Genomic DNA, 25145 nt, shown 5'->3' on the forward strand with positions numbered 1-25145 from the left:
CAATATCAATACAGCTCATTGATGAATTTAGTAGTTACTTGTAAAAATCAAAATTACCATTGGTTATCATCAATCAGTGATCCCATATTCTCATGTGCATGCGCATGCATAAAAACTTTTCATTTCTTTGGATATCCATTGCCTCTTCAAAGGCATTATACTATCTCTTCCAGGATAGTCATAATTTAGAGAATGTGGATCATAATCTCCTCTGGAGCGTTATAAAGCTTGGATTTTAATCTCCACTTTTGGGAGTTGAGTTATTTGGAACCTATACGTCTATCATGCTTCATGCATGAGACATCAACATTCCCATGTCCGCGGATTGTCTTTTCTAAGACTGTATCCATGCGGCGACTGTCATGTTTCTGACATGCAACAGTTATGCTTCGGGAATGCAATAATTCTGTAGTGCCATATTCTTCTTTCGAATGACTGAACATTTTGAGTTTGAAAGTTTGCCACGCTTCAGGCGTGCAACAGATAACTCATTTATCAAAATCATAATCTGCAAATCATGCGGTAAGTATATCCTCAGTCAAGGGTTCTAAATATTGAATGATAGATGGTGAATCAAATTCAACATAAATTCCCAATTTGTATCGATGTCTTATTTTAGTATGTTATGACAGTGCAATAGGCACATAGATAACATAACAAAAAACTCGTAAATGTGTAATGTTTGGCTGGTGCCTAAACACAAGTTGTACTGAGAAATATTAATGGTTGGCAACTGGTCTCAACCGAACTTAATAATGAATTATGTAAAATGATATGTCCCCATTTTGCAATTTCTTTTTCATGAGCAGGGTGCGGGTAATCAATTTCATCTGCTTAATAAATGCTTCTGCTAAATCATTTTAAGTCTGAACATGAGGAACATGGTGTTCAACATCAATGCCCAATGACATGCAATAATCATCAAAACTTTGAGATGTAAACTCTCCAACAAATATGCATTATATCATCATTTACATAAATCAATGAACTTCTAGTCCTTATTTAATAGCCTATGGATTAGGATTCTCATGGTCTTTATTACAATTAAGTTGTGGCACTTCGGCTCTTCAAACTTAAGGTATTCATCAAGGAACTTCATGTCCAATCTTGAGGATATAGGGACTTCATTCCTAATCTTTTTGCATGATGGAACTTCGGGTCTAATCATTTTATGTGATGAGGATCAAGAAACTTCAGGTTCTGATCTGATCAAGAAATTTTGGGTCAAGTATGTACTCATCGTAACAAAAGAAGTACAATAAATAAATTAAAGCAATAGGCAGTAATTCCAACCATGGTAAATAAATTGTTTTTAAGTAAATAAAGCTTGTGATAAGGGCTTTGATTCAGCACCATTCACATAAATATCAAAGTTTTAAAGCAAAGGGTAATAATTCTACCCATTGTAAATAAACAGAACTTGTGATAGGGCTTTAAACCAACATCATGCACATAAATATGCCAAAACAGAAAATGCAATGATTAAGTCTTCATCTTTTGTTTTTTCCTTTTTCTTGGTCTACCACTTTCTTTTGTTTGATTCCTTTTATTTTTATTTTTATTTCACAGTTCTGAAGTCATTTTGGTTACTCAAGAAATAATAGTAACAATAAGTTCCAATTGGTGTTCCTCCTCCGTGAGTTTTGAAAAAGTCAAAACGGTTTCCATAAGTTTTGGAGTCAAGAGAGTCTGCAACTTATGAGAAGATCAAACCGTTAGATTTAGCTCAAATTTTAATATGATATGGATAAGAGGATACCGAACAACTTTCGTGAAGAAACAATTTCGATCTGAGCTACTGATATAGAGTTTTGGTACTCATAAGGTGCTTGTCCAATTTTCTGCCGAAATTGGAAACTGGTTTGGCATTTCAGGCATCTACGATGATTTCACCTTTGGAATTTTCTGAAAATTTGATATGTTGTAGGTACTGGGTGGACGAATAACTTTGAAGAAGAAAATATTTCAATCCGAGTTCTGCAAGTTGAAGTTCTTAGGTTGTTTACATGGCTGTCAGATTCTCTACGAATTTTGAGTATGTACTCTTTTACTTCTACAAAGAATGATATACAGTTATACAACAACATATATATATTTGCTTCAGGAAAATCAGTAGTACAAAGATTTTAAGATGAAATGAAAAGATTTTCTTATCTGTGATATTCCAGGTGATAGGTGTGAACATGATTTGTGGCGTTGTGCTTTCCACTGACACGAGAGCTTCTTGTGCTAATAACGTGTTGTAAAATCAGCGGTGTGTGTAATGGAATAAATAAACAAGGCACAAAATTTACGAGGTTCCTCTACAGTTAGTGTGACTGGAGTACGTCCTCGGAGCAATAGTGATGCTTTTATTTATAATCTTGAATAATAAGATTACAAATATAAATCTCTCTATTCTCTCCTCTTTTTCCTCTCTTTGACATGAGCCTTCTGGCTTTTCTCTTATGTTCTTTTATTCTCTTTATTCTCTTTGTATCTCTTTTGATTTATAGGCAAAGCAGGAGCACCAAAAGTAAGCAGTGACAGCTCCTAGTGGAATGACATGTAGAGTGGGATGAATGAGATGTAGTAGGTTGGCCATCCACACATTGAATGGCTCATAATGTTATAACAAAATCATATATTTTTCATAAAAAATAAGCAACTATATCATTTGATTGAAAAAATTTGGTAGCGTTATCTTTAGCCAAAAGGGGTGTGATATCCATACACCCCTTTTTACTTCTTCCACACCCTTTTTACTTCTTCCACACTTTTTTTGTTTTTGATCGTCGGATCAGATGAATTGAAGAAGATCAGCAGACAGAAATTAACAAGGGTGTGTGAGAAGTAAAAAATGGTGTGTGGATAGTAGACCTGACATTCGTGTCATTTTTCCGTGTTCGTGTCGTTTTCGTGTTATACTCGATATCTTAACGAGTCATGTCGTGTAACACCTGTTAAAATAAACGGGTAAAATGACCCGACCCGAAATCGACCCGATAATATTAACAGATAATATGACCCGACCCGTTACTCATTAAGGAAAATATATTTTAAACCAATAAAATAATCAATTGAAAAACATAATACTAAATAAGTATATACATACCATATTGTCATATCCAAAACATAAAAACGCAATTTTCTTTTAAGTATAGTTTCACTTACCAAAAGTCTTTAATAGTTTTTTAATTAATGTAGAAGTGTAAAAGAATATAGAAAAAAATATATAAATGCTTGTAATGACAAACTTTACAACTTTCATGAAGAGCTTAACTTTGAAATTCTCAACTATAATCATATAAATCATAGATCAAAATTTAACCGTTGGTTGTTGTTTACATTTACACTTCATTGTTCTCATCAAATTTTGTTTTGTTTTTTTTTTTTTTTTTTCCAGATTTTCCATTTTGAAAACTTGATCTATTAGAGGATGCAGGAAGATGAACGGTTTGGATCGTTGATATTATATTCAGAGTTTTACAGTTAGTGAAAATATTGCTTGAAGTTTATAAAGTTTCTACAAACTATATGACATCGACTCATATTTCAGTTAATCGTAAATATCGAAACGTGATATCAAAGATCTGAACCGTTCATCTTCTTACATCCGCCAGATGATCATGTTTAAAAAAAAAAAATTTAAATGAAATTCAATAAGAAGAATTAAGCGTAAATGGTAATCGACGGTTAAATATAAATTTAAGGTTTATGAATTATAGTGTTGAATTTCGAAGCTGACCTCTTCATGAAAGTTGTAAAGTTTGTCACTATGAGTGATTGTATATTTTTTTTACATTTTTTTATACTTCTACAATAATTATTATTAATTTTTCCCTCAAATAAAAAACATAATTCATGAAGTTTTGGAGGATTTTAAAAATCTAAACAATAATGTAAGTGTGACCATTATCTACTCATGGAAGAATAATGATGATTCACGAGTGTTTATATATTCTTTCACATTTTTCATATTTGTATGTATGTCTTCTTAGTTCTTGCCTATACAAATACTATATTAGTTTATTTTAATTTTGGACAACAACATGTTAAGTAAAATTTATCCTAAGTAACTCTCATAATAAAAATAAATAATTACTAAATTTTTTTAAAACTTATATAGAATAATAATACAAAACTATATATTTAATATAGAATATATTGTATATATTAATATGACTATTGTATTTTATAATAAATCTTTTAGTATTTAAACTTTAAATTATCAAAATAATTTTTTTTAACGGGTCGAAATGAGTTACCCACTTGTTACTTGCGTGTATACCTGTTAAGAACCCGTTATTAATGGGTTCTTAACGAATCACTTAATAATGATCCGATAAGTTATCGTATTGATCCGAAATTGTTGTTTCCGTGTGTCGTGTCGGAGTAGATAGCAGACCCCTAGCCAAAAAACCATGTCGGATAACAGAACTACAAAAACAGTTGATTTTCAAACATAACCGCCGACTTCCTGCGCCAAAAATTGATGCTTCTTCTTCCTCTTCGCATTTCAGGAATGAAAGCTCCCCAATTTCTAAATCCTCAGTCAAAAACTCCACGAAATCACTAAATAACCATCCTTCCTGATTCCTTGCGCTTCTGCTGGCGGGTTTATTTCCGTAATTTTGAAGAAATCCGGTGGCGGCTGACGTTTTCAGCGTACGGATCGTCTCCGTCGACTACTACATGGCGCCGCCGATCCCAGGTCTCGATATCTCTTACAGTAGCTTTCAAGGTATGATTTTCCCAGCAGAAACGACGCCGTTTGCTTGGTTAAGCTCATAGCCTCTTTCACTCTGAGTTTCATTGAACTTGGACTTCAATTTCTTCAATTTTTGGAAAATAGATTTCAATTTCACTGCTTTTCGTTAACAATTTGTGCAAAAAAAACTGATGATTAAGGGTTTAATCTTCAAATTAGAGAAATTGGTAGTTCATTGAATATTGCAATCTTTGTGTGAATTCGTTGTTAATTGTGGTTCAATTCAATTATTTTTGAAGGTGGGAAGGTGAAAGAGGTGCCAGTTATAAGAATATTCGGCGCCACGCCGGCTGGTCAGAAGACTTGCTTGTACATTCATACAGTAAGATTGTTGCTTATTTCTTTATTTTTAAGTATAATTTTTTTGGTGTTTCTTTCCCTGATTTCGGGTACGCAAATTGAAGAGTTTGGATAGCTTTATTTATTATCTTCAGATCATAAATTGCCACGTTAATTTTGCATATTGTTCGACGGGATACATGTTACCATATAGTTGTGCTGCTACTTTGCCTTTTTGACGCTTATTTCTTCGGGCAAATTAATATCTTTTATAATGTGCAGGCACTACCGTACTTATATGTGCCATGCGCTGATATCCCGATTCAGCTGCACCAGAAAGGTGTATAGTGTGTTTAGAACTAGGCCAGCACCAAAAAGTAGAATGCTTTTCTGGGTCGGTATTATTTTTACTTACTGTGTTATGCTACCTTCTGTTATTAAGAAGATATGAGATGCCCTGCTGGAGGTTTTTTTTATAAAGCTCATTTTTTAGGAGAATATACATTTGTATCTATTCTTATGTGAAGTTTAGGGTTTGTTAAGTTTGACCTCCTCTGTAGTTATGCTTTTAGCATGTCGTTTGAAGCCTGATTTGATACAGAAATATATTATTTTCTCGTTTGTTTGACGTCACAGGTGATTCATACGCACATGATGTAGCTCTTGCTATAAAGAAAGCTTTGAAGGTATGCCTCATTGAATCAAATCAAGTACACTTTTATGCAGTGCGTGTTATCTGGTTTACGGTTCCCTTGCTTCACATGTGTGGTACTGAAAATACAGTTTTAATGTGTTTGGTGTGAACACTTACAGCTCAAAGGCAATGCTGGTTCAAGGCGACAACATGTACATGGTTGCAGCCTTGTCCAGGCAGGAAGCTTTATGGTTACCACTCATCGGAGATGTTTTTGAAGATATACCTGTATCCTAATCTTGTTTCTATGGATATATATCCTTAGTAGTCTAGGAGTTTACAATTGAACACCTTAACAAGAAACTAAGCTACTATCCCCATGATGTCTCTCGTGCTGCAAGTCTTCTTCTGGTACTATCTTCATGATGTCTCTTGTCTGTTTGAGATGTATTTTGACGGCTGATGTGTTAGAGATTTCTTCCCCATTCGTTGTGGTTATTGATTCTTTGATGTGAAGTTCTCTTTAAGTGCTATCAATTCTAATTTTATAGTTTATAAAGTAGTAAACATTGCGGTTTTTTATTATCCTGGACATTTTTTAAGTGGAAGCATTTCATTGGGGGTTGTGCATTCTTATTGTAGTTGTTATTGATTAGATACTTCTGATTCTGTCTTTTTATTTGTTTTATATTTCCAAGTGTTAAACTTGTTCAAACTATTTCTTTTGTAGCATGTGCACTTCTGTAAAATCTTTTGTCAACCGAAGATATTGATTTCTTGTGGGCCTTAAAACTGATTCTTGCAAGATTTCACATTCTGTATGGAAATGAGCCTCTTACTTCTGATCATAACCCTTGTGCAAATTTCTCAATCAGATTTTCGATGAGCTTTTATTGACCTTCTTTAGATTTAAATGAAATTTGATGATCATGGATGTTTGTTTGTGAATCACATTATTTTTTGGTCTTGATTTAGCTTGTATTATAAAGTTGACTGAGTGAATGCATGATTTATCATTCTTATCATCAGTTTTCAGGGAAGCTCAGTTTTTGATAAATGCTTACAGCCTCATGAATCTCACATTCCCTTCATTCTTCAATTTATGGTATATAACTTCCTGCTTATTAATTTAGCTTTGATTTTCAGTTCATAAAATTGTACATGTTAGCATTTGGTTGCTAGAGGACTAAGTGCTCCCAAAGTTTAACATATGTAACCACACAAAATGTGCCACTGTCCTTGCATCCTCACTGATAAATTGATATCCTTTTTGGTAGGTTGACTACAACTTGTATGGGATGGGTCATCTACATGTATCAAAGATTAAATTCCATCATCCAATACCAGATGTTTTTGTCCATAGAAGGTCTGTTTACAATGGACAGCCTAGTCAGGTCATAGATAAAACGACTTGCACGTCTGCTGTTTTGCAGGTCAACTTTATCTCTTTTCTGCATTTCATATGTTTGAATTGACATTGTTGGTGTTTATGCTTTTGGCCAGGATTTGATGAGCATGATTGTAACTTTGGTTGAATAATGTTCTTGTATGATGTTTTGGATTTTCATATGTGGCAGACATACATGGCCATCTGTCTTTGGGTTCACCCGTTTGGATATCTTCCACAATTCCAGTTGACTGGACATGGAATTCTCCTGTTGAATTTGAAGGTTCCTCAGATCCAGGCATTAACTGCATTAAACGTCAAAGTATTTGTGAACTTGAGGGCGATTCTACTGTAGATGGTTCGTTTTTTATTCTCAGTTATGCCACAGAGATTGCGTTATCTTTCTTCATCACTTCTCTTTAGCTGGTCAAATCTTTACCACTTGATGGTTTCACAGAGATTCTTAATCAGCAGCTTAAGATGTATACTTCCCTCTCACAAACCTGTTCAGATGTGAAGATGGTTCAGTCACTTCTACCAATTTTGAAGGTTTGCCTCTTAATCAGCAGCTTAAGATGTAAACTTCCCTCTCACAAGCCTGTTCAAATGTGAAGATGGTTCAGTCACTTATACCAATTTTGGAGGTTTGCCTTCGTCTCAGTCAGTTGCTATATTTAATTTATCGTTATGCATCTTACATTTGTTCCTTTCTTTTTGGTCCTTAGGAGTGTGAAAGGACTGGAATACATGAGGCAGCAATACCACCTGATCCTGCCAAACCACTTCCTGAAGATGCTTTGAAAACTCTCTTAGTTGGTCTTGGATTTGATAACAAGCTTGTGAAAGTTCACAGTGAAGCTGAAAGTTCTCTGTGTCGAAATCAATTAAGGAAAGATGTAAGGTCTGTGGAGCAGATGGCATCTCGAAAAGATGAAGGAAATTTTGCTGGACCCCAAACTGATAATCTTATTGATTGGGAAATAATTGGATCTCTGCCAACACAAGATTCTATTAAAGATAGTGTTCGAAATGCCAAACTACTATCGAATAAGGAACTTCCAGCATCACAGGTAATCCAGACAATAAACATGAAGGTATAAAAATCCTGATTATTTATCTCTTTCATCGCAGATGCAGATTTTTCACTCTTGGGAAATTCTTTTCTTGGCCCTGTGAATTTACAGGGGCTTGGCTAGTTTATTGCTTTTCCTTTTATGGAACCTATTACTGATATATTTTGTGTCTTGGCATTGATAGGAATCATATGTTTTCTCTCAAGTTGCAGATAGTGAAGCACTGGGTCTTCTTAGATGGCTTGCCACTTCTCAGGCCGGTGATGATATAAACTCTGATGATGAATTTGTTTGTGAAACAATTCTTAGTCCCTTGTTGCTGGCAACAACCATTGACAATGTTCTGAACAAAGCTAATGTGGATTATGAGACTGAATCCCTAAAGGAGTGTCAGGACGTACTTGATTCGGTTGGTGATATGGTTGACTTTGAGAGATCACAAGAAAGAGCTTCTTGCCCTTCAGATCAAAAGAATTCTTCAAAAAGTTCATCTGAGCATGTGATTCCTCAGGTGGATGGTTGTGGGGATGACGATTTCTCAACTCCTTTTGATGGATCAGTTGGAAGCTTTTCTGAAATAGAGGGGAAGAGTGAATTTAGGACCTCCAGCCATCAGGTGCAAGATGCTAGCTCCAGCTTCAATCATAAGCACAAAAGGAAAAAATTATGGGGCTCTTTACCTTTCTCTGAGACCTCAAAGATGAAGACAGAAGGGGAACATGCCAGTTTACGCATAGAAACAAAGGACCCTAATGGTACAAGTTCTTCTTCTGAAAATGAAGTGGGAAAACGTGCAGGCACTGGAGCTTGTGATGCAAAAGACAGCGGTAAGTTGACAAGATGCTCTGTGAGGGACTTGATGAGGAGAAAGTGATTTTACCGGGTTGAGCCACCTGAAACTAGTCGGAGGGAGGAAAACGAAGGCACACTTCTCTGTGCAAAGCGTTTAGATTTTCAAGTGTCAGGTGCTGATGAGCTTGACAGGAAGCCTCAAGAGTCTTCTAACTTCAGGCTATCATTAGCTGACCAACAGTCAGGAAGCTATACAACAACAACAACAACAACAACAAAGCCTTTTCCCACTAAGTGGGGTCGGCTATATGAATCCTAGAACGCCATTGCGCTCGGTTTTGTGTCATGCCCTCGGTTAGATCCAAGTACTCTAAGTCTTTTCTTAGAGTCTCTTCCAAAGTTTTCCTAAGTCTTCCTCTACCCCTTCAGCCCTGAACCTCTGTCCCGTAGTCACATCTTCGAACCGGAGCGTCAGTCGGCCTTCTTTGCACATGTCCAAATCACCAGAGCCGATTTTCTCTCATCTTTCCTACAATTTCGGCTACTCCTACTTTACCTCGGATATCCTCATTCCCAATCTTATCCTTTCTCGTGTGCCCACACATCCCACGAAGCATCCTCATCTCCGCTACACCCATTTTGTGTACGTGTTGATGCTTCACCACCCAACATTCTCTGCCATACAACATCGCTGGCCTTATTGCCGTCCTATAAAATTTTCCCTTGAGCTTCAGTGGCCTACGACGGTCACACAACACGCCGGATGCACTCTTTCCATCCAGCTCGTATTCTATGGTTGAGATCTCCATCTAATTCTCCGTTCTCTTGCAAGATAGATCCTAGGTAACGAAAACGGTCGCTTTTTGTGATCTTCGCTAGATTGCTCCGGTCATTAGTGTGGATAAGTATATAAATGGATAGAGATAGGAAAGCAAACACAAGATGTACGTGGTTCACCCAGATTGGCTACGCCCACGGAATAGAAGAGTTCTCATTAATTGTGAAGGGTTTACACAAGTACATAGGTTCAAGCTCTCCTTTAGTGAGTACGAGTGAATGATTTAGTACAAATGACATTAGGAAATATTGTGGGATAATGATCTCGTAATCACGAAACTTCTAAGTATCGGAGTGTGGTGTCGTCTTGACTTGCCTTATCTGTCTCATAGGTAGATGTGGCATCTTCTCTGGAAGTACTCTTCCTCCATCCAGGGGTGGTATCTTTAACTGGTGGAGATGCACAAGGTAATGTATCAATTTCACTTGAAGCTTACTTGTAGTTTCAGGCTTGGTCAAGCGCGATACAAACCATGTAGTAGGAGTCCCCCAAGTCGCCGAGCTAGGGGGTCTGCTGAAAGAGGTGACAGACAAGGTAAGCAATCAGAGCTCCGACTGATTGTTCACCTTCTCCCCATCTTGCAGCAGCATGAAGGATAAAGAGAAGAAAAATGAGAAGAGATGATATGAGATACTTTTGCTTTTGAAGAAGTAACTTTCCACAGGCTTATTCTTGAACTGAGCTGGAGGGTTTTCTGGTTTCCTCCAGAGTATAAGGCCGACTGAAGAATTTGAGGGTCAAAACAAGTCCATCAAATCTAGAGTACGTTCCACCCTGCTGATATGGGATACTTTTGCTTTTGACAAAGTAATGGATGTATCGGCACGTGTGCTGTTACGCTTGTCTCCACATGCTTCCTTGTATCCTTCGCACTTGCCCTATCTGTTCCTCAAGCATATGCGGAATCTTCCCTGGAAACATAAGATGATGAAGATGAGTACTCGAGAGCAATGCCAGGTAAGTAATCAGGTAAGGGGTTCCAGGCAGTCAATTCCTGGCTGGAAGCTTGATTCCAAGTACTGACTGATTGCTCTCTTTCTCCTTGTCTTGCAGGTAAAAACAAGGCCAAAAGAAAAAACAGGGAAAAAGCATGATATGAGATACTCTTGCTTTTAACCCTGATGATATGAGATATTCTTGCTCTAGTATAGCTTGTTTGCAGAGGTATTATCGGGGGGAAAGAAAGCTGAATATTTCGAAAGGCTTTGTTGGGAGTGCCCTCTCAGATATGATGAAGGGTTGAGCATTTTTGCAGGTCTGCCTGTCCGTTGGGGATGGAGGTCGACATATATAGGAGTCTCCCTAACAACAAGTAGTAATGCTATTCCTTTACCCTGCTTGGTCATAGCACGGTAGTGGGAGCTGCCAGTTTCACATGTTTTAACTCTGTCAGAGCACTTTGAAAAAGTGGTCTGTGGTATCTGGCTCTCGAGATTCGGAGAACGATGCCTCTTCGATTTTTGAGAAAGCAATCATGCTGGGGGTCTGACTCTCGAGATTCGGAGAGCAGTGTCTCTTCGATTTTTGAGGAAGTAATCATGTTGGGAGTCTGGCTCTCGAGATTCGGAAGGCGGTGCCTCTTCGATTTTGGAGCAAGCAATCTTGTTGGGAGTGTTGTCTCGAATGTGAGTAAAGGTTGGACATGTTTGCTAGTCTACCTTGCCACGAAGCACAAAGGTTGACACACAGGGACTTTCCAATTATCCAGCAATGGTACTGTTCCTTTACCCTCTCTTCGATTTTGAGAAAGTAGTCATGTTGGGAGTCTGGCTCTCGAGATTCGGAAGACGGTGCCTCTTCGATTTTGGAGCAAGCAATCTTGTTGGGACTGTTTTCTCGAATGTGAGTAAAGGTTGGGCATGTTTGCTAGTCTACCTTGCCACGAAGCACAGAGGTTGACACACAGGGACTTTCCAATTATCCAGCAGTGGTACTGTTCCTTTACCCTTGTGGGTAATAATATGGTAGCTAGACCTTCAAAATTTATGTGTCTAAACTTTGTTAGTGCTGTTTCTTTGCTATTCTTTTACCTTTCTTGGTCAGAGCGATGTAGTGGGAGCTGCAAGCTTCACGTGCTCAACTTTGGCAGAGAACTTTGGCAAAGTGATCTGTGGTACCCATGAGTTATTGTTGCGTGTGGGAAGTGGGTGATTGAACAGTAAGATTCATGTGCTTTCTACTTCACCAGAAGTCTTCGACAAAATGCCCATAATTTCTGCAAAGCTGAGTGTGCGTGTGACAGGTGCTGACAAGGCTAGAAAAGTAGGTGCCTCTTCGATTTCTGAGATCGGCCCTCGTGGTCTCTGAGCAGCCCAGCTTTTGAGAAAGCGAGCGCCTCTTCGATTGATTCGGAGAACGGTGCCTCACCGATTTTTGAGAAAGCAATCATGCTGGGGGTCTGGCTCTCGAGATTCGGGGAGCAGTGTCTCTTCGATTTTTGAGAAAGTAATCATGTTGGGAGAGTGGCTCTTGAGATTCGGAGGGTGGTGCCTCTTCGATTTTGGAGCAAGCAATCTTGTTGGGAGTGTTTTCTCGAATGTGAGTAAAGGTTGGGCATGTTTGCTAGTCTACCTTGCCACGAAGCACAGAGGTTGACACACAGGGACTTTCCAATTATCCAGCAATGGTACTGTTCCTTTACCCGCTCTTCGATTTTTAAGAAAGTAGTCATGTTAGGAGTCTGGCTCTTTAGATTCGGAGGACGGTGCCTCTTCGATTTTGGAGCAAGCAATCTTATTGGGAGTGTTTTCTCGAATGTGAGTAAAGGTTGGGCATGTTTGCTAGTCTACCTTGCCACGAAGCACAGAGGTTGACATACATGGACTTTCCAATTATCCAGCAGTGGTACTGTTCCTTTACCCTTGTGGGTAATAATATGGTAGCTAGACCTTCAAAATTTATGGGTCTAAACTTTGTTAGTGCTGTTTCTTTGCTATTCTTTTACCCTTCTTGGTCAGAGCGATGTAGTGGGAGCTGCAAGCTTCACGTGCTCAACTTTGGCAGAGAACTTTGGCAAAGTTATCTGTGGTACCCATGAGCTATTGTTGCGTGTGGGAAGTGGGTGATTGAACAGTAAGATTTGGTCTGCTGAACATGAAGTGGCTGATGGAGATGGTTACGTTGAAAGTGGCTTTGAAAGCTTATCTTCCAAGGTTGGAGTATATGAAATGTCTTTTGAGAATCCCATGGGTGCAAATGCCACAACTGTCAGTGCTGTTCTAAACAATGAGAGGTCTGGTGTCCAAAAACTGGGTAGGGACTCTGTTTCATCTGAGCTCAGGCACTCACCGCCTGAGTTCATCTGTCCAGATGATGAGGACGTAATTGGAATGACATTCCACAAGAAACCTCCTGTTCCATTGGAAGGACAGGGCATCTAAAGACGCTTCATCTTTATATGATGGTATTACTAGCATTTGGTTAAGAAATATGTTTTTCAAAGAGTTGAAGTTGAAAACTTTTAAATATTGACTTATGATATTTGCATAAATGCCTTGTGCTTTGCATCCTTTAATATTGTTACCATTGATTCTGTCTCTGACATTAAGTTGGTTTATTCATCATGCTTAGGTTTTAGGAATTATTCTGTTGATTTGGTTTGGTTCTGATGTCATATTGTAGTGCTTGCTAGAAATTATTGCTGACCAGCCTATGTTTTCTATTCAAGGAAGAGCTACGGATGACTATTTCCCCTTCTTTGTGGGAGATTTCCCAGACGAGACAGAAATTCAGAACAAGTGTGTTAGAAGTGAATCTAGCTCTCATGAAGAATCTGTTATGGGTGTCCCTACTCACTATCAAACCGATGACTATTACTTGTATTTGTTAACACCTGCAACTTCACCCCCGTCTGCCGAAAAGGTGAATAGATGGTTGTCAAGTGATGAAAAAGGTATTTGCTAGAATTTTGTAGATCGAGGCTATTACATATTGGAACTTTTTAGCTCTAAATTATGATTATGGACTTCTAGGTGCTACTTTTGATAGCAATGTGCCATTATCAATCTGTGAATCTGAAAATGATAAATTATTTCTTTTCTTGAAAGATATTAGACTTTAGAAAGTACAAATGTTTTCTCATGTGTAAACATTTTCTACAGTCTTCTGGGAGTCTTACTAGTTTACAGAGTTCTTTGCTTAATGATTGGGACTAAAGTTCACCTGGATGTGGTTGTAGATGATGTTCCACCTACTCTGCCCCAAGGACCTCAAGAGAATCATGAAAATCATGAAGAAGAAAGGAACCATTTCTGCACTGACAGGACGGGAATAGGTCAAAGAGAAGGAGATGCTGTTAAAGTTCAACTAAACTCCGAATGCGCACAAGATAATTCTCAGATTTCTGGCCCAGATGGGAGATCAAAGCCCACTCCTCTTAAATCAAATTGGATTCAGGGACCCTGCAAGTGTTGGCGGAGGCCAACAGCTGACATTGTTAAGCATAGAGGTATACAAAGTAGTAGTCTCATCTTATCAAAACAGATAGCAGTATTTGTGTCTACTTTTATTTTTCTTGCTCTATTGGATTTAGAAAATCACGATGATTTTTTTGGAATGATTTGTTTCAATGTTTTAGGTTTAGTGGGTTGTACTATTGTCAACAATAATTTTTGTTGCTTTAAGTATAAACGTTCATAACAATGTTGTGATTAAATTTTGTATATTAAGTTTTCTTGAAACTTTCACTTGCTCAAATATTTATTAGCATTTGCATTGATACAACTTGAATGCAACATTGGTGACAGGTTCAAGCAGAATCAAGAGGAGATCTTCGACCTGATCCTCGGTTTGATGCCATCAATTTTATCTCTCTCGCTATTCAGAATGATAGCGATCCTATTGTTGAAGTTCATGTGCTTTTGCTCAGTAAAGCTGAAGGTTCTCAGAGGTAAAATCTTATATTTATACTGAAATTTAAATAACCTTATCTTTCTCCGGATCTTTCTCCGACAATGAGTATGATGGTGCATCTTCCTGGTTGGGATATTTGTAATGGTTGTTTCATTTGATAGTTACAATTTGGATGTTTTATATATGGTGGAATTTGTGGCCTTAAATTTTTCGGGCAATATGCTTAAATAACTGGAACATTATAAAATCTTTTGTAATATTTAAGAACAATGAAGATATACATATCAATGCCATTTTCTAGGTAGCGTTGGCTGGCATTTTATAGTAGCTTATTGTGTGTTTCTTTTGCAGGAGTCTTGATGGAATTTCTGGCTGCAAGGTGTTATTTTTTTATGAGGAGAAGTACTTATTTGATCATTTTACGAAAATTGTGTGCTCATTGGACCCAGATGTTTTGATGGGTTGAGATATACAAAGTGGTTCTCTTGGCTTTTTGGCAGAAAGGGCTCCACATCTTGGTATAGGTTTACTCAACAAAATATCTCGGGCACCATCCGAATCCAAGATGGAGGCTGAAGATTTAGAAATTTTGGAGAAGGCAATACAAGATAAAATAATTCCTGAGGCAGTCATTGCCAATTCAGTTGTAAGAGAAGATCCAGTAATTGAGGATGAATGGGGAAGAACTCATGCCAGCGGTGTCAATGTTTGTGGCAGAATTATCCTTAATATATGGCGGCTGATCTGTGGTGAAGTCAAGCTCAATATGTACACAGTTGAGGCTGTTGCTCTAGCTGTGTTGAGGCGAAAAGTCCCATATATTTCTAATAAAGTACTGGCAAAATGGTTTTCAAGTGGCCCTGGACAAGCCAGATATCGATGTATTGAATATGTAAATGAGAGAGCGAAGCTGAGCCTTGAAATAATGAATCAGTTAGACATGGTATGGTAACCTCTTGCTTTGGTAATTAATTTCTAGCTTGCTTCCTCTCTGTGCGCTTGTATGTGTGTTTCATATCTATGAGAATTGAGTAATGATATTAAGAGGTTGCTTTATAGGTGCCTTTTTTTTGAAGCCTGCATTTCATTGGTTAGATTAGCCTATTCTTATATAATTTCTCTGTCCTTTCTTTCCATTTGGGCATGATTAAAGTATTTCAATCGTCCCAATAGTTCTTCCATTTGGTCTTTTGAGATTAAACTTTTTATTTTATGCTTACCTGATTAGTCTTCTTAATAAATGTGTATCTGATTAGCTTTGTTGAGCTGATAATTCGTCAGAGTAATGTTTACTCTCTTTTATATTTTTCTATTCCACTGCCTTTTTATTAAGTTCATCATCACTGCTTTTGCAGATAAATCGAACATCAGAACTTGCACGTGTCTTTGGCATTGACTTTTTTTTCAGTTCTCTCTAGAGGTTCACAATACCGTGTTGAATCCATGTTTCTGAGACTAGCCCATGCACAAAACTATGTTGCCATATCCCCTGGCAGTAAACAGGTTCTTACAAGTTATCTTTTACTCTTTCATTTCCCTCCTAATGATGCCTGCTGGTGGATTGCATTTTTCTATCGTTGCATTAGATTCTCATGTAGCCGTGGATGATATATTAGACCATTTGATGACTGTGATGATTGATCTTATGTAGGTTGCTTCTCAACCAGCGATGGAGTACTTACCTCTTGTCATGGAACCAGAGTCTGGTCTTTATGCAGATGCAGTTGTCGTATTGGATTTTTTCAGTCTCTTTATCCGTCAATGATTATTGCATACAACCTTTGCTATTCTACACGCCTTGGAAAAGTTGTACCTTCAGAGGCAAATACACTAGGAGTCAGTTCGTTTTCACCAGATCCCCATGACCTTCATATTTTAAAAGATCAGATTCTGCTTACTCCAAATGGTGTCATGTATGTCCCCAAGAAGGTATTCTTTTCGTATTTGTTTCTGTTTTACAGATTTAATGCAATCATATGGAGCATGCATTACGAGTTGATCATGCACTCAGAAGAGGGAGGAGAGAGTAACTTCCAGTTCTTGCTGTGAATCATGTGATACAGGTTCGCAAAGGTGTATTACCCCGTTTGTTAGATGAAATATTGTCAACGAGAATAATGGTTAAACAAGCTATGAAAAAGCTGTCTGCTTCACAGCAAGTTCTTCACAGGGTACATTACGTTATAGAATACAAAGTTTGTGTGGTTCCTCTTAGTTCTCCGCACTAGTTGTTTGATATATGGATATTGTCCCTTACAATGTATGTGTATGCTTCAATTGTTAACTGATTCGTATCTTCTGAATTCCAATGTTTGATCTTGTGACCTATACCAAGATAAACGAAAGAAGTTTTATTCAATCGGCAAAGTTTCAAAGCTTTGATTTATATTCTGTTATTAATTTTGTCATCCTTCCTTGGAATGCATGTCTGGTGTGGATGTGGTTCAGTTGAAATGTGTTGTTGAATGAGAAGCGACAAATGTCTTTCGGTTGAACATGTTGTGGGTCCATAATTTATCAAGGGAGCCTCAAAATATGATGCAAATTTACAACTTCATTAGTGCTTTTTGAAAGAATGGATTCTCAAAGATACAGCAAGTTGTGACATTTTGGAATTCCTTTTTTCCATGGATTGTGCTCTTTTAAGTTCGTAAAGGTTGAATTTATCATTTTTACAAGGCATCACATTCTTTTCCAGATTTTTAATGCAACACAACTTGCTCTGAAGTTGATATCAAACGTGTATGGCTATACTGCTGCTGGGTTTAGTGGCCGCATGCCTTGTGCCGAGATTGCAGACATTATTGTTTAATGTGGCCGTAGTACACTGGAAAAGGCTATTTCATACGTAAATGCACATGACAAGTGGAAGGAAAAAGTTATTTATGGCAACACAGACAGGTATCAGTCAATTTCTTATGATGAATTAGATGAAAATTACAATCAATTTTTCTTGATTATGCATCATGACACATCATGAGTTTAGTTTGGTGTGATTTGGTCTATTTGTGTGATTGCTTCTGGGTCAATGGAGATTTTTGTACCAGTTCTTTCTCTTTTATGTGTGCTGAGATGGGAAAATTAACTGGCCTTATGTTTGTACCATGTTTGTCCTCCTAAAAGGACGCACTATTGAAGATTCTTTTAAGATTGGACGCGAGATTGTATCTGAAATTAGTGCTATGAATCCAAATCCAGTTGCTTTGAAGATGGAAAAAGTTTACAGCCAGTACTTCCTCCTTACTAAGAAGTGTTATGTTGGTTATAGTTATGAAAGCCCTGAACAGATCGAACCTATTTTTGATGCTAAAGGTATTGAGACAGTCCGTAGGGATACATGTGCGGCTGTTGCCAAGACAATAGAGCAGTCTTTGAGACTTTTCTTTGAACATCGGGACATGTATGAGGTACAAGCGCATGCGTCATGAATTTCTTTTCTTATTATATTTCAACTGGTTTGATAAGAATCAAGGCCAAAAAGGAAAAAGAACAAGATGCCTAATAAAATAGAAATATTCTTTGTGGTGAGATATCCATTGATTGCAAGTCAATCCATGCTCCCATGTTACTTCTTTAGTTTCATGGCTATCTTGTATTTGCTGGAGCATTTTGCCTGAAATATTGTTTTGCTGACTTTATTTTTCATGGTTGGGTGGTGATCACTGTTGTTTTTGTGCGTAGGTCAAAACATACTTACAGCGTCAGTGGAAGCGAATCATATCAGGAAGGGTGTCTCTTCAGGATTTTGTATTTGCAAAGGAAGTTTGCCTAGGCACCTGTCGGGCAAGTTCTATTTCGTCACTTCCACCAGCTGCAGTTGTTGCCACAAAAGCTATGAAAACTGACCCTAGGGCAGAACCCCATTATACAGAGCGAATACCTTACATTGTGATCCATGGGGAGCCTGGGGTTCGTCTGGTTGACGTGGTCGTGGATCCATTGAATCTCTTGGCTATTGATTCACCATACAGATTAAATGATCTTTATTACATCCATAAACAGATAATCCCAGCTTTGCAGCGAGTGTTTGGGCTTCTTGGGGCTGACTTGAACGAGTGGTTTTCAGATATGCCCCGGCCAGCCGGAGAAGCCTTTGGTAAACGCCCCTTTTATGCTTCCAATCCACACTGAACCAGAATTGATTATTACTATCTTTCGAGGCATTGTATCTTGTGCGGTGAGTTGGTCCAGGGATCAGCCCATCTATGCAATTAATGTTCTGAAAACAAAAGTTGTGCTACTGTAGCTGTGATTGGAAGAACTTTGAAACTGGAGAGAGAGATGCATCAGCTTGATGCTGTAAGTGCTCTGATCAGTTTTTTTTTTTTTTTTTTTTTTTTTTTTTTTTTTTTTCATTTACGACACTTAACCTCTCCAATTTTTCGTTCTTTCTTAGAACCTTTGCTTTTTGTATCCTTCAATAGAATTATTACATTGTTTGATATATGATTGAAATTTGCATTTACGGATATCACTTCTCTCTGGCAGATCTGTCGACATTGTGGTGGTGGCGACTGGGTTGTAGAAAGCGGCATCAAATGCACTTCTCTTGCATGCTCGGTGTTTTATGAGCAGTGTAAGGTTTGGAAAGAATTACAAGGGCTTGCTTCTGTTGCAGCGGAAACTGGTTTCTACCCGAAATGCATGGTAGAGTGGTTTTGAAGACTGCAAGAAAATCTGTTACTTCTAGTATTTGGCCAAAAGCTGTGTTGTAGTTGTATGGTCGTATCAGCTTTTTGTTTTAGTTTCTGTAAGACAAGGTGAGCAGCCCCGAGAAGGGCATCTTATGCTTGCCAATCTTGCTTGAGGAGCAGATGGGTGGAAGCCCTTGCTTGAGGAGCAGATGGGTGGAAGCAGAGGTTATGTTGATTGGATAATACGAGTACAAAGGCAAGGCCAGCTAAATCCGTAACATAGAGGTAATGACTGCTGTTAAACTATGGCATTTATTGGATGTTGCTTCACACTGAGTTTGATCAGATTCAAAATGCTTGTGCTCTAAGATTATCCCTGCTCACCTCTCTTTTACTTTCAATCTGGCAGACTGTTTGTTACGCCGATTAGATGCCTAATCTGTGGAGTGGCTGAGCAATATCTAGAGTTGAGGATGTTGAGTTGAAGAATCGAAGGAGATGTAGTGTAGTCATGTAATCTTGAGTCGTCCTCTTATGCTAGGAAGAAACACGTAAATTCTTTCCACGTTTTGTTATAATTCCATATTTTTTTCCCCTCCGATCTGATTGATCAGCGAGAGGACATAAGTGGTGTGATGAGCAACCACCATGATTACAAGATTTGTGGGATTTTGTTGTATTTTCCTTTATCCTTGGTCAGATGTTAAATTTTGTTGAGAAATGGTTGCATTAATACTCGGAAGGTTATTTGTCTCTACATGCATATGATATCATAAGATTCCATTCCATGCCTTGTACAATTTCAAGAACGGCTACGTGTGAATTTGAATTGTTTTCAAATAACTGAAAGCGCTTGATGAGTTGGTTTTAAACGAGTCCTGATAAGTTGGGTCAACCCTTTGTACCCTCATTTATTTATTTCACTTATCAACCTGTTGTACATCATGTATATATTTGAGCTAACATGGCTCGTTGTACACTCATTAAGTCGGGTTGAGTTGGATCAACCCATTGTACACTCATGTATAAACTTACAGCTGGTTGGAACTTTCTGCGCCTTAACGGGTCAGTTTGGATGAATCCGCGAAACTCGTTAACAGCCCTTAGTAAGGACTTTTGTGTAATTTCAGTAGTCCTAATCCAAAACCCTCAGGTTGCTCGCAACTCACTCTCTCTAGCACGCCGTTGCTCTGTGAGACTGAGAGATCGCTGTGCTCCTTCGTTCTGGCCCCGGTTATCTCCCTCATCTTCTTCCCTCAAACTGAACTCCACCACTCTCTCTGGTAAGCTCCGATTCCCTTCCACCTCTTCTTTCATTTCGATTACTTTTCGTTTCTGCAGATTAGATTCGTCTATTTTTTCTCAGATTTTACTTGAGCTTGATTTTAGGTGGTCTCTTCAGAACAGCTTCGAATTAATTCGGAATTAGTTGATTTTTGTTTGATAATTTCAACTGCGATTGTGCTTTTGTTGTGCAAATTATGCTTTCTCGGTGTGATTGGATTGGAGATTTTGGGTTTCTAGTTTTTTTTTTTTTTTTTCCCCTTTTCCTGCTGCTCTCTCAAATCTCAATTTTCTTACTTTATTTCTTGATGATCATTAAATTACGTGACTTAATTGGCATATATTGTGTTTTTTTCTCGTTAATTGGATTGTTTATACGATTCGGTTAACTGGGTTTTAATGATGTAAGCCACTTGTGAATGTATTGTGGGAGACTATGGAGGCTCATCTCCAAAGAAGGCCGGGTGTGAGAACAATTTCGTTTTGGTAATCTAATGCTGCTTTTTATTTCCGACCCTTTTCGGTTTTTTTTTTTTTGGTTGTGTTTTGGATAATGGGTTTTGCTTTTTGTTCATGGGTTTTGTGTAAAATTTGTTCATTTGTTCATTTGTATATTCTCCAATTAAAATTTCCATTTTTGGGTAATTTGGAGCCGTTAATTTACCCTCATGAAATTAAAAGTATTGAGTTTGCTTTGTTTGGGTTGGTTTTTGGATTGGAATTGGGTTGTTGTTGTTGTTTCCTTCTCTTTTTGTTTTTAAATTATATTTCGTTTCCTGTTTTAAATTGATAGTGAAATATGTTGACTTGTGGTCAGCTGTTATTTGCTAGGACATATACAATGCTTGATTAGGTCTTAGGTTGTCACTTGGATTATGTCTGTTGTTTTTGCATTGATTAGGTCTTAGGTTAAATCTTTAGTTTTGAGGCTAATGTCGATTGTCACCGAGAGAAAGAACAGGCATTGATTAGGTCTCTGCATTATGTCTAACAAATCGCAGGACAGAGGATGCTGTTGTTTTTGGATTTTGGCAGACTGTTGGTATTAAAAAAGGAGGCGTTAGGCTAATGTAGTGTAGGGGGAGAGTAAAAGGAAAGGTCCTGAGCAAAAGCACTTCACTTTTGAATTCAGAATTTCAGAGGACATGACCTGCTTTAGGAAAAATATATATAGTAGTTAGTTTTAGTATGTACTGTCACAACGGAATTTTCTACTGTATTTTGTAGCTTTTGATTCTTCGGGTTTTTGAACCGTTAAATCTTTAGTTTGGGCTGGAACTAGATAAGCGAAAGGAGTAGAACTTGAGTCGTAGAAATTGATTGAAAAAATGCATTCTACATCAACTGATAGCATACCATTTCCATACAGACCATTAATGTTTTCATCATCAAGATTCTTGTATTCTTCTTTTTGTTTTTTGGCATGGTGTATTGACATGTATCAGGATCTCTCTTTGAGTATAGTAGTGTTTTCTTTTTTGCTCTCAAATTGCATCTCAGCTTGTTAGTATTCATATGTTTTAGTATTCATATGTGTATCTCCAATTTTTCGGATTCAATTTGCAATTTGTTGTGAATTGTGTGCAAAGTTTTCTGATAAAATGCTTGAAAGATTTGGGATTTGTACATCCCGTATACTATTAAATCCCATAATCAAGGTGCATCCCGTATACTAACAGATTAATAACATCCCCACTATAAAAAGGAACTCAAATCAATTGCAATTACAGATTAATAAGTTTACCACTATAAAAAAGGTAGAAGTAATTACTTAATAAGAAAACTAGAAACATCTTAGCAGGATTATGAAAACTGGAAACATCTTACTTCCATGAACAGTAGAATGACTATTCCATTTATTGGTTTATGAAAATTCGGGATAATGCTCCAATAGTATTAGTCTTGATTAAGCATGGTATGCATTTTAACTTGTTCTTTTAAAGATATTTTTCTGCGTAGTGTGCATGTAATACTAGTTGAGAGATATCATTAGGAAGACAACATCCTCCTCTACAAATTGAACATGTTTGAATCTGCTTGTCGTATGCTTTGTCTATTAAATCTTGTTAAGCTAAGGCATAGATTTGATACTTTCTTGTGTTGTTATAAGCTCAAATCTATGGTGGATGTTTGTGTTTTCTGTTTCTTCTGTCCGATTTGCAATTTCATTTCTTTCCTGCGAGTATGAACCAGTTGTGATGGGTTATCTGATATTTAGTTTAATTATCCTTTGATGTTTATGCATGCAAGCATGTCTATCAGAAACATTTGTCACATAGAGGATGCAATGTAAGAAGGTGCCACAAAGATCAATATTGTTTGCTGAAATAGTTGTGTTAAGATATTGGAGAAAATTAAAAATAAAAATTCTCAAGATCAATGGTGCCACAAAGTGGCATACTAGTCATAACCTAAACCTTTAACTCACTCTCCCTTTAGTTGGGCAGGAACCAAAACGTAGAGCACCGATTGAATTCGGCAGCGCGAACAAACAAGAAACGAGGAGGAAACCCTAGAAGTGTATTGAATGGCGGTGTGGAGAGCTGGAGCAGCTTCGTCTTCCCTGTTGAGTAGGCTCCTACGACACTCCAACGTCATCAACGTCACCGCCCCTACTCGCACTCTCTCCACCGGTATTTCCTTTCATGCCATTTCTGCATTTCCTATTCCACATTTCAGATCATTTTAAATTAGCTGATTGGAGCTGTAAAGATGTTTAAGCTTGCATGTTAAGCTCATTGGGTAGGATGTTTAAGCCAAATTGCTATTAAATTAGCTGATTGGAGCTGGTAAAGATGTTTAAGCTTGCATGTTAAGTTCATTGGGTTGGAGGTTTAAGCCAAATTGCTGTTTGGTTTCTGAGAAATTAAAGGGGGAAGAAATGTGGATTTCAGTTATTGGTTACTCAGATTTGAAGTGAATTCTTGAGTGAAGTTATTGTCTGTATAATTTCTATAGGAAAGCTTGTTAGTTTATAAAATTAGGAGAAATACCCTGACAACTAGAAGGTCAATGCTATATAGGGTTAAGCAGAAAGTTATGGCAGAGCCAGTAGGCAGTAGGTGGCTAGAGTTCGATGAATGAACAGTTGTATTTCAAAGGATGTTTTTGCCATAGTTTGTGGAATCTGGGATGTTTCTACTTGAGAAGACAATACAGATGTTCTGTTTGTCTTAAACAAAACAATGATAAGAAAATAACCGTTGTATCCATAAAAGAACAATCGTCTTCTATGTTGATATTATGCTATTTCATTTCCTTCTCTTTGGCGTCGTCTCTTTCTTCTGCACTGTAAACTACCTTTGCAGTTTACACCCATATTAATTTTAGCAATGATCCTGAGAATGGTTGTGTCCATTTTGCGGTGTTGCTTTCCGTGAGCCATCTGGAAAACTAGGAAAAACCTTTCCTTTTAATTGCCTTGATCTAGTTGCCGCCGAAACGAACTTTACTTGTATTGTTATACTTTCCACAGATGTAGCTGGTTCAAGTAATCAGTTGTTTCACTATGATATCAATTCACAATACGGAAGGTGCATGCCTCTTGCTGATATGCACATTCAAGCCAAAATACACAGCATCGAGATGAACCCGGGCCAAGGTGGCAAGTTAGTTCGAGCACCAGGCACTTTTGCAAAGATTTTGAAAGAACCCACTGCTTCAAGGTGTTTAGTGAGACTGCCTTCAGGTGTTGAAAAATGGATTGATGCTAAGTGCCAGGCTACTATTGGTACAGTCCCAAGTGATGGAAATAAGCCCAAGAAACTCTATAAGGCTGGGCAAAACCGGTGGCGAGGCATTAGACCAACGGTTAGAGGAGTGGCAATGAATCCAGTTGATCATCCTCATGGTGGAGGTGAGGGTAAGAGCAAGAGTAGTGGGTCTCATGGGAAGGGTTCTCGAACACCTTGGGGAAAGCCTACCAAGGGTGGTTACAAGACCGGTCCCAACAAGCGTAGAAAGTAATGTTTTATCATTCACTTTATGTTGACACTAGTGTGGAAGTTAGCTTTGTGATGAGTTCAGATGGCAATAAAAGTCGCACTTAGATGTTTAACTCTTCAGAAGATATTCAAGGTTTGCATACCTTATTCCCTGGCCAAATTACTGAAAGTGTTGGTTTTCTGGATTAAGCTGTGTAAGTAGCTTAGTTGCTTTAACTGTAATGCATTTTACCTGATGTTAATGATTTGGTATCGAGCGGGTTTGATGTTGATTACCTGAATCAATTCCAGGTTGCATTTGTTACAGTTTTGCCAATGTACTGAGTTGACTTGATGATAGACAATGATATTTGAAGTTTCGTCCTTGATGTCTGTTTTTGCAAATATCGCAGATGTTTAGTTTGGTTTTGTTTCTAACATAGGCTTATCGCCTGTGCTTTGAGAAATGATAGGCATGCCATGTACGCATCAAGGTATGTGACGTTTCAGAATTCATTGCCCTTTTAGAATTGTTTGATTTGCGATAGGTTTGTAGAGCCGGGACTGTCTTGATGAGAAACACACACTTGATCAGTTGGAATGAAAAATCACCTTATTTCTTCACCCATGGCAAAAGTTTACCTTGTTTGAGGGCCTTTCCTGTAACACAGAGAAATTGGATTGATCTTGCCTGATCCAG

The 25145-nt window shown here is 37.8% G+C and overlaps 1 protein-coding gene and 1 pseudogene across 1 annotated transcript; both read left to right on the forward strand.

Annotated features, from left to right (window-relative positions):
* Window positions 1-1097: 1097 nt before the first annotated feature.
* Window positions 1098-19995, forward strand: LOC103450935 (DNA polymerase zeta catalytic subunit-like; annotated as a pseudogene).
* Window positions 19996-23011: 3016 nt separating this feature from the next.
* Window positions 23012-24834, forward strand: LOC114824764 (large ribosomal subunit protein uL2my, C-terminal part-like). Its single transcript, XM_029101994.2, has 2 exons — window positions 23012-23155; window positions 23998-24834. The coding sequence occupies exons 1-2, from the start codon at window positions 23050-23052 to the stop codon at window positions 24486-24488; spliced, it is 597 nt and encodes a 198-aa protein (XP_028957827.1). The 5' UTR covers window positions 23012-23049; the 3' UTR covers window positions 24489-24834.
* Window positions 24835-25145: the final 311 nt, after the last annotated feature.

This window comes from Malus domestica, chromosome 05 (genome assembly GCF_042453785.1).
Source record: "Malus domestica chromosome 05, GDT2T_hap1".
Lineage (NCBI taxonomy): Eukaryota > Viridiplantae > Streptophyta > Magnoliopsida > Rosales > Rosaceae > Malus > Malus domestica.

Coding starts and splice junctions, on each gene's coding strand:
- LOC114824764 (XM_029101994.2), top strand. CDS start 23,050: ATGGCGGTGTGGAGAGCTGGAGCAGCTTCGTCTTCCCTGTTGAGTAGG. Junction 23,156..23,997: donor TACTCGCACTCTCTCCACCG/GTATTTCCTTTC, acceptor TACTTTCCACAG/ATGTAGCTGGTTCAAGTAAT.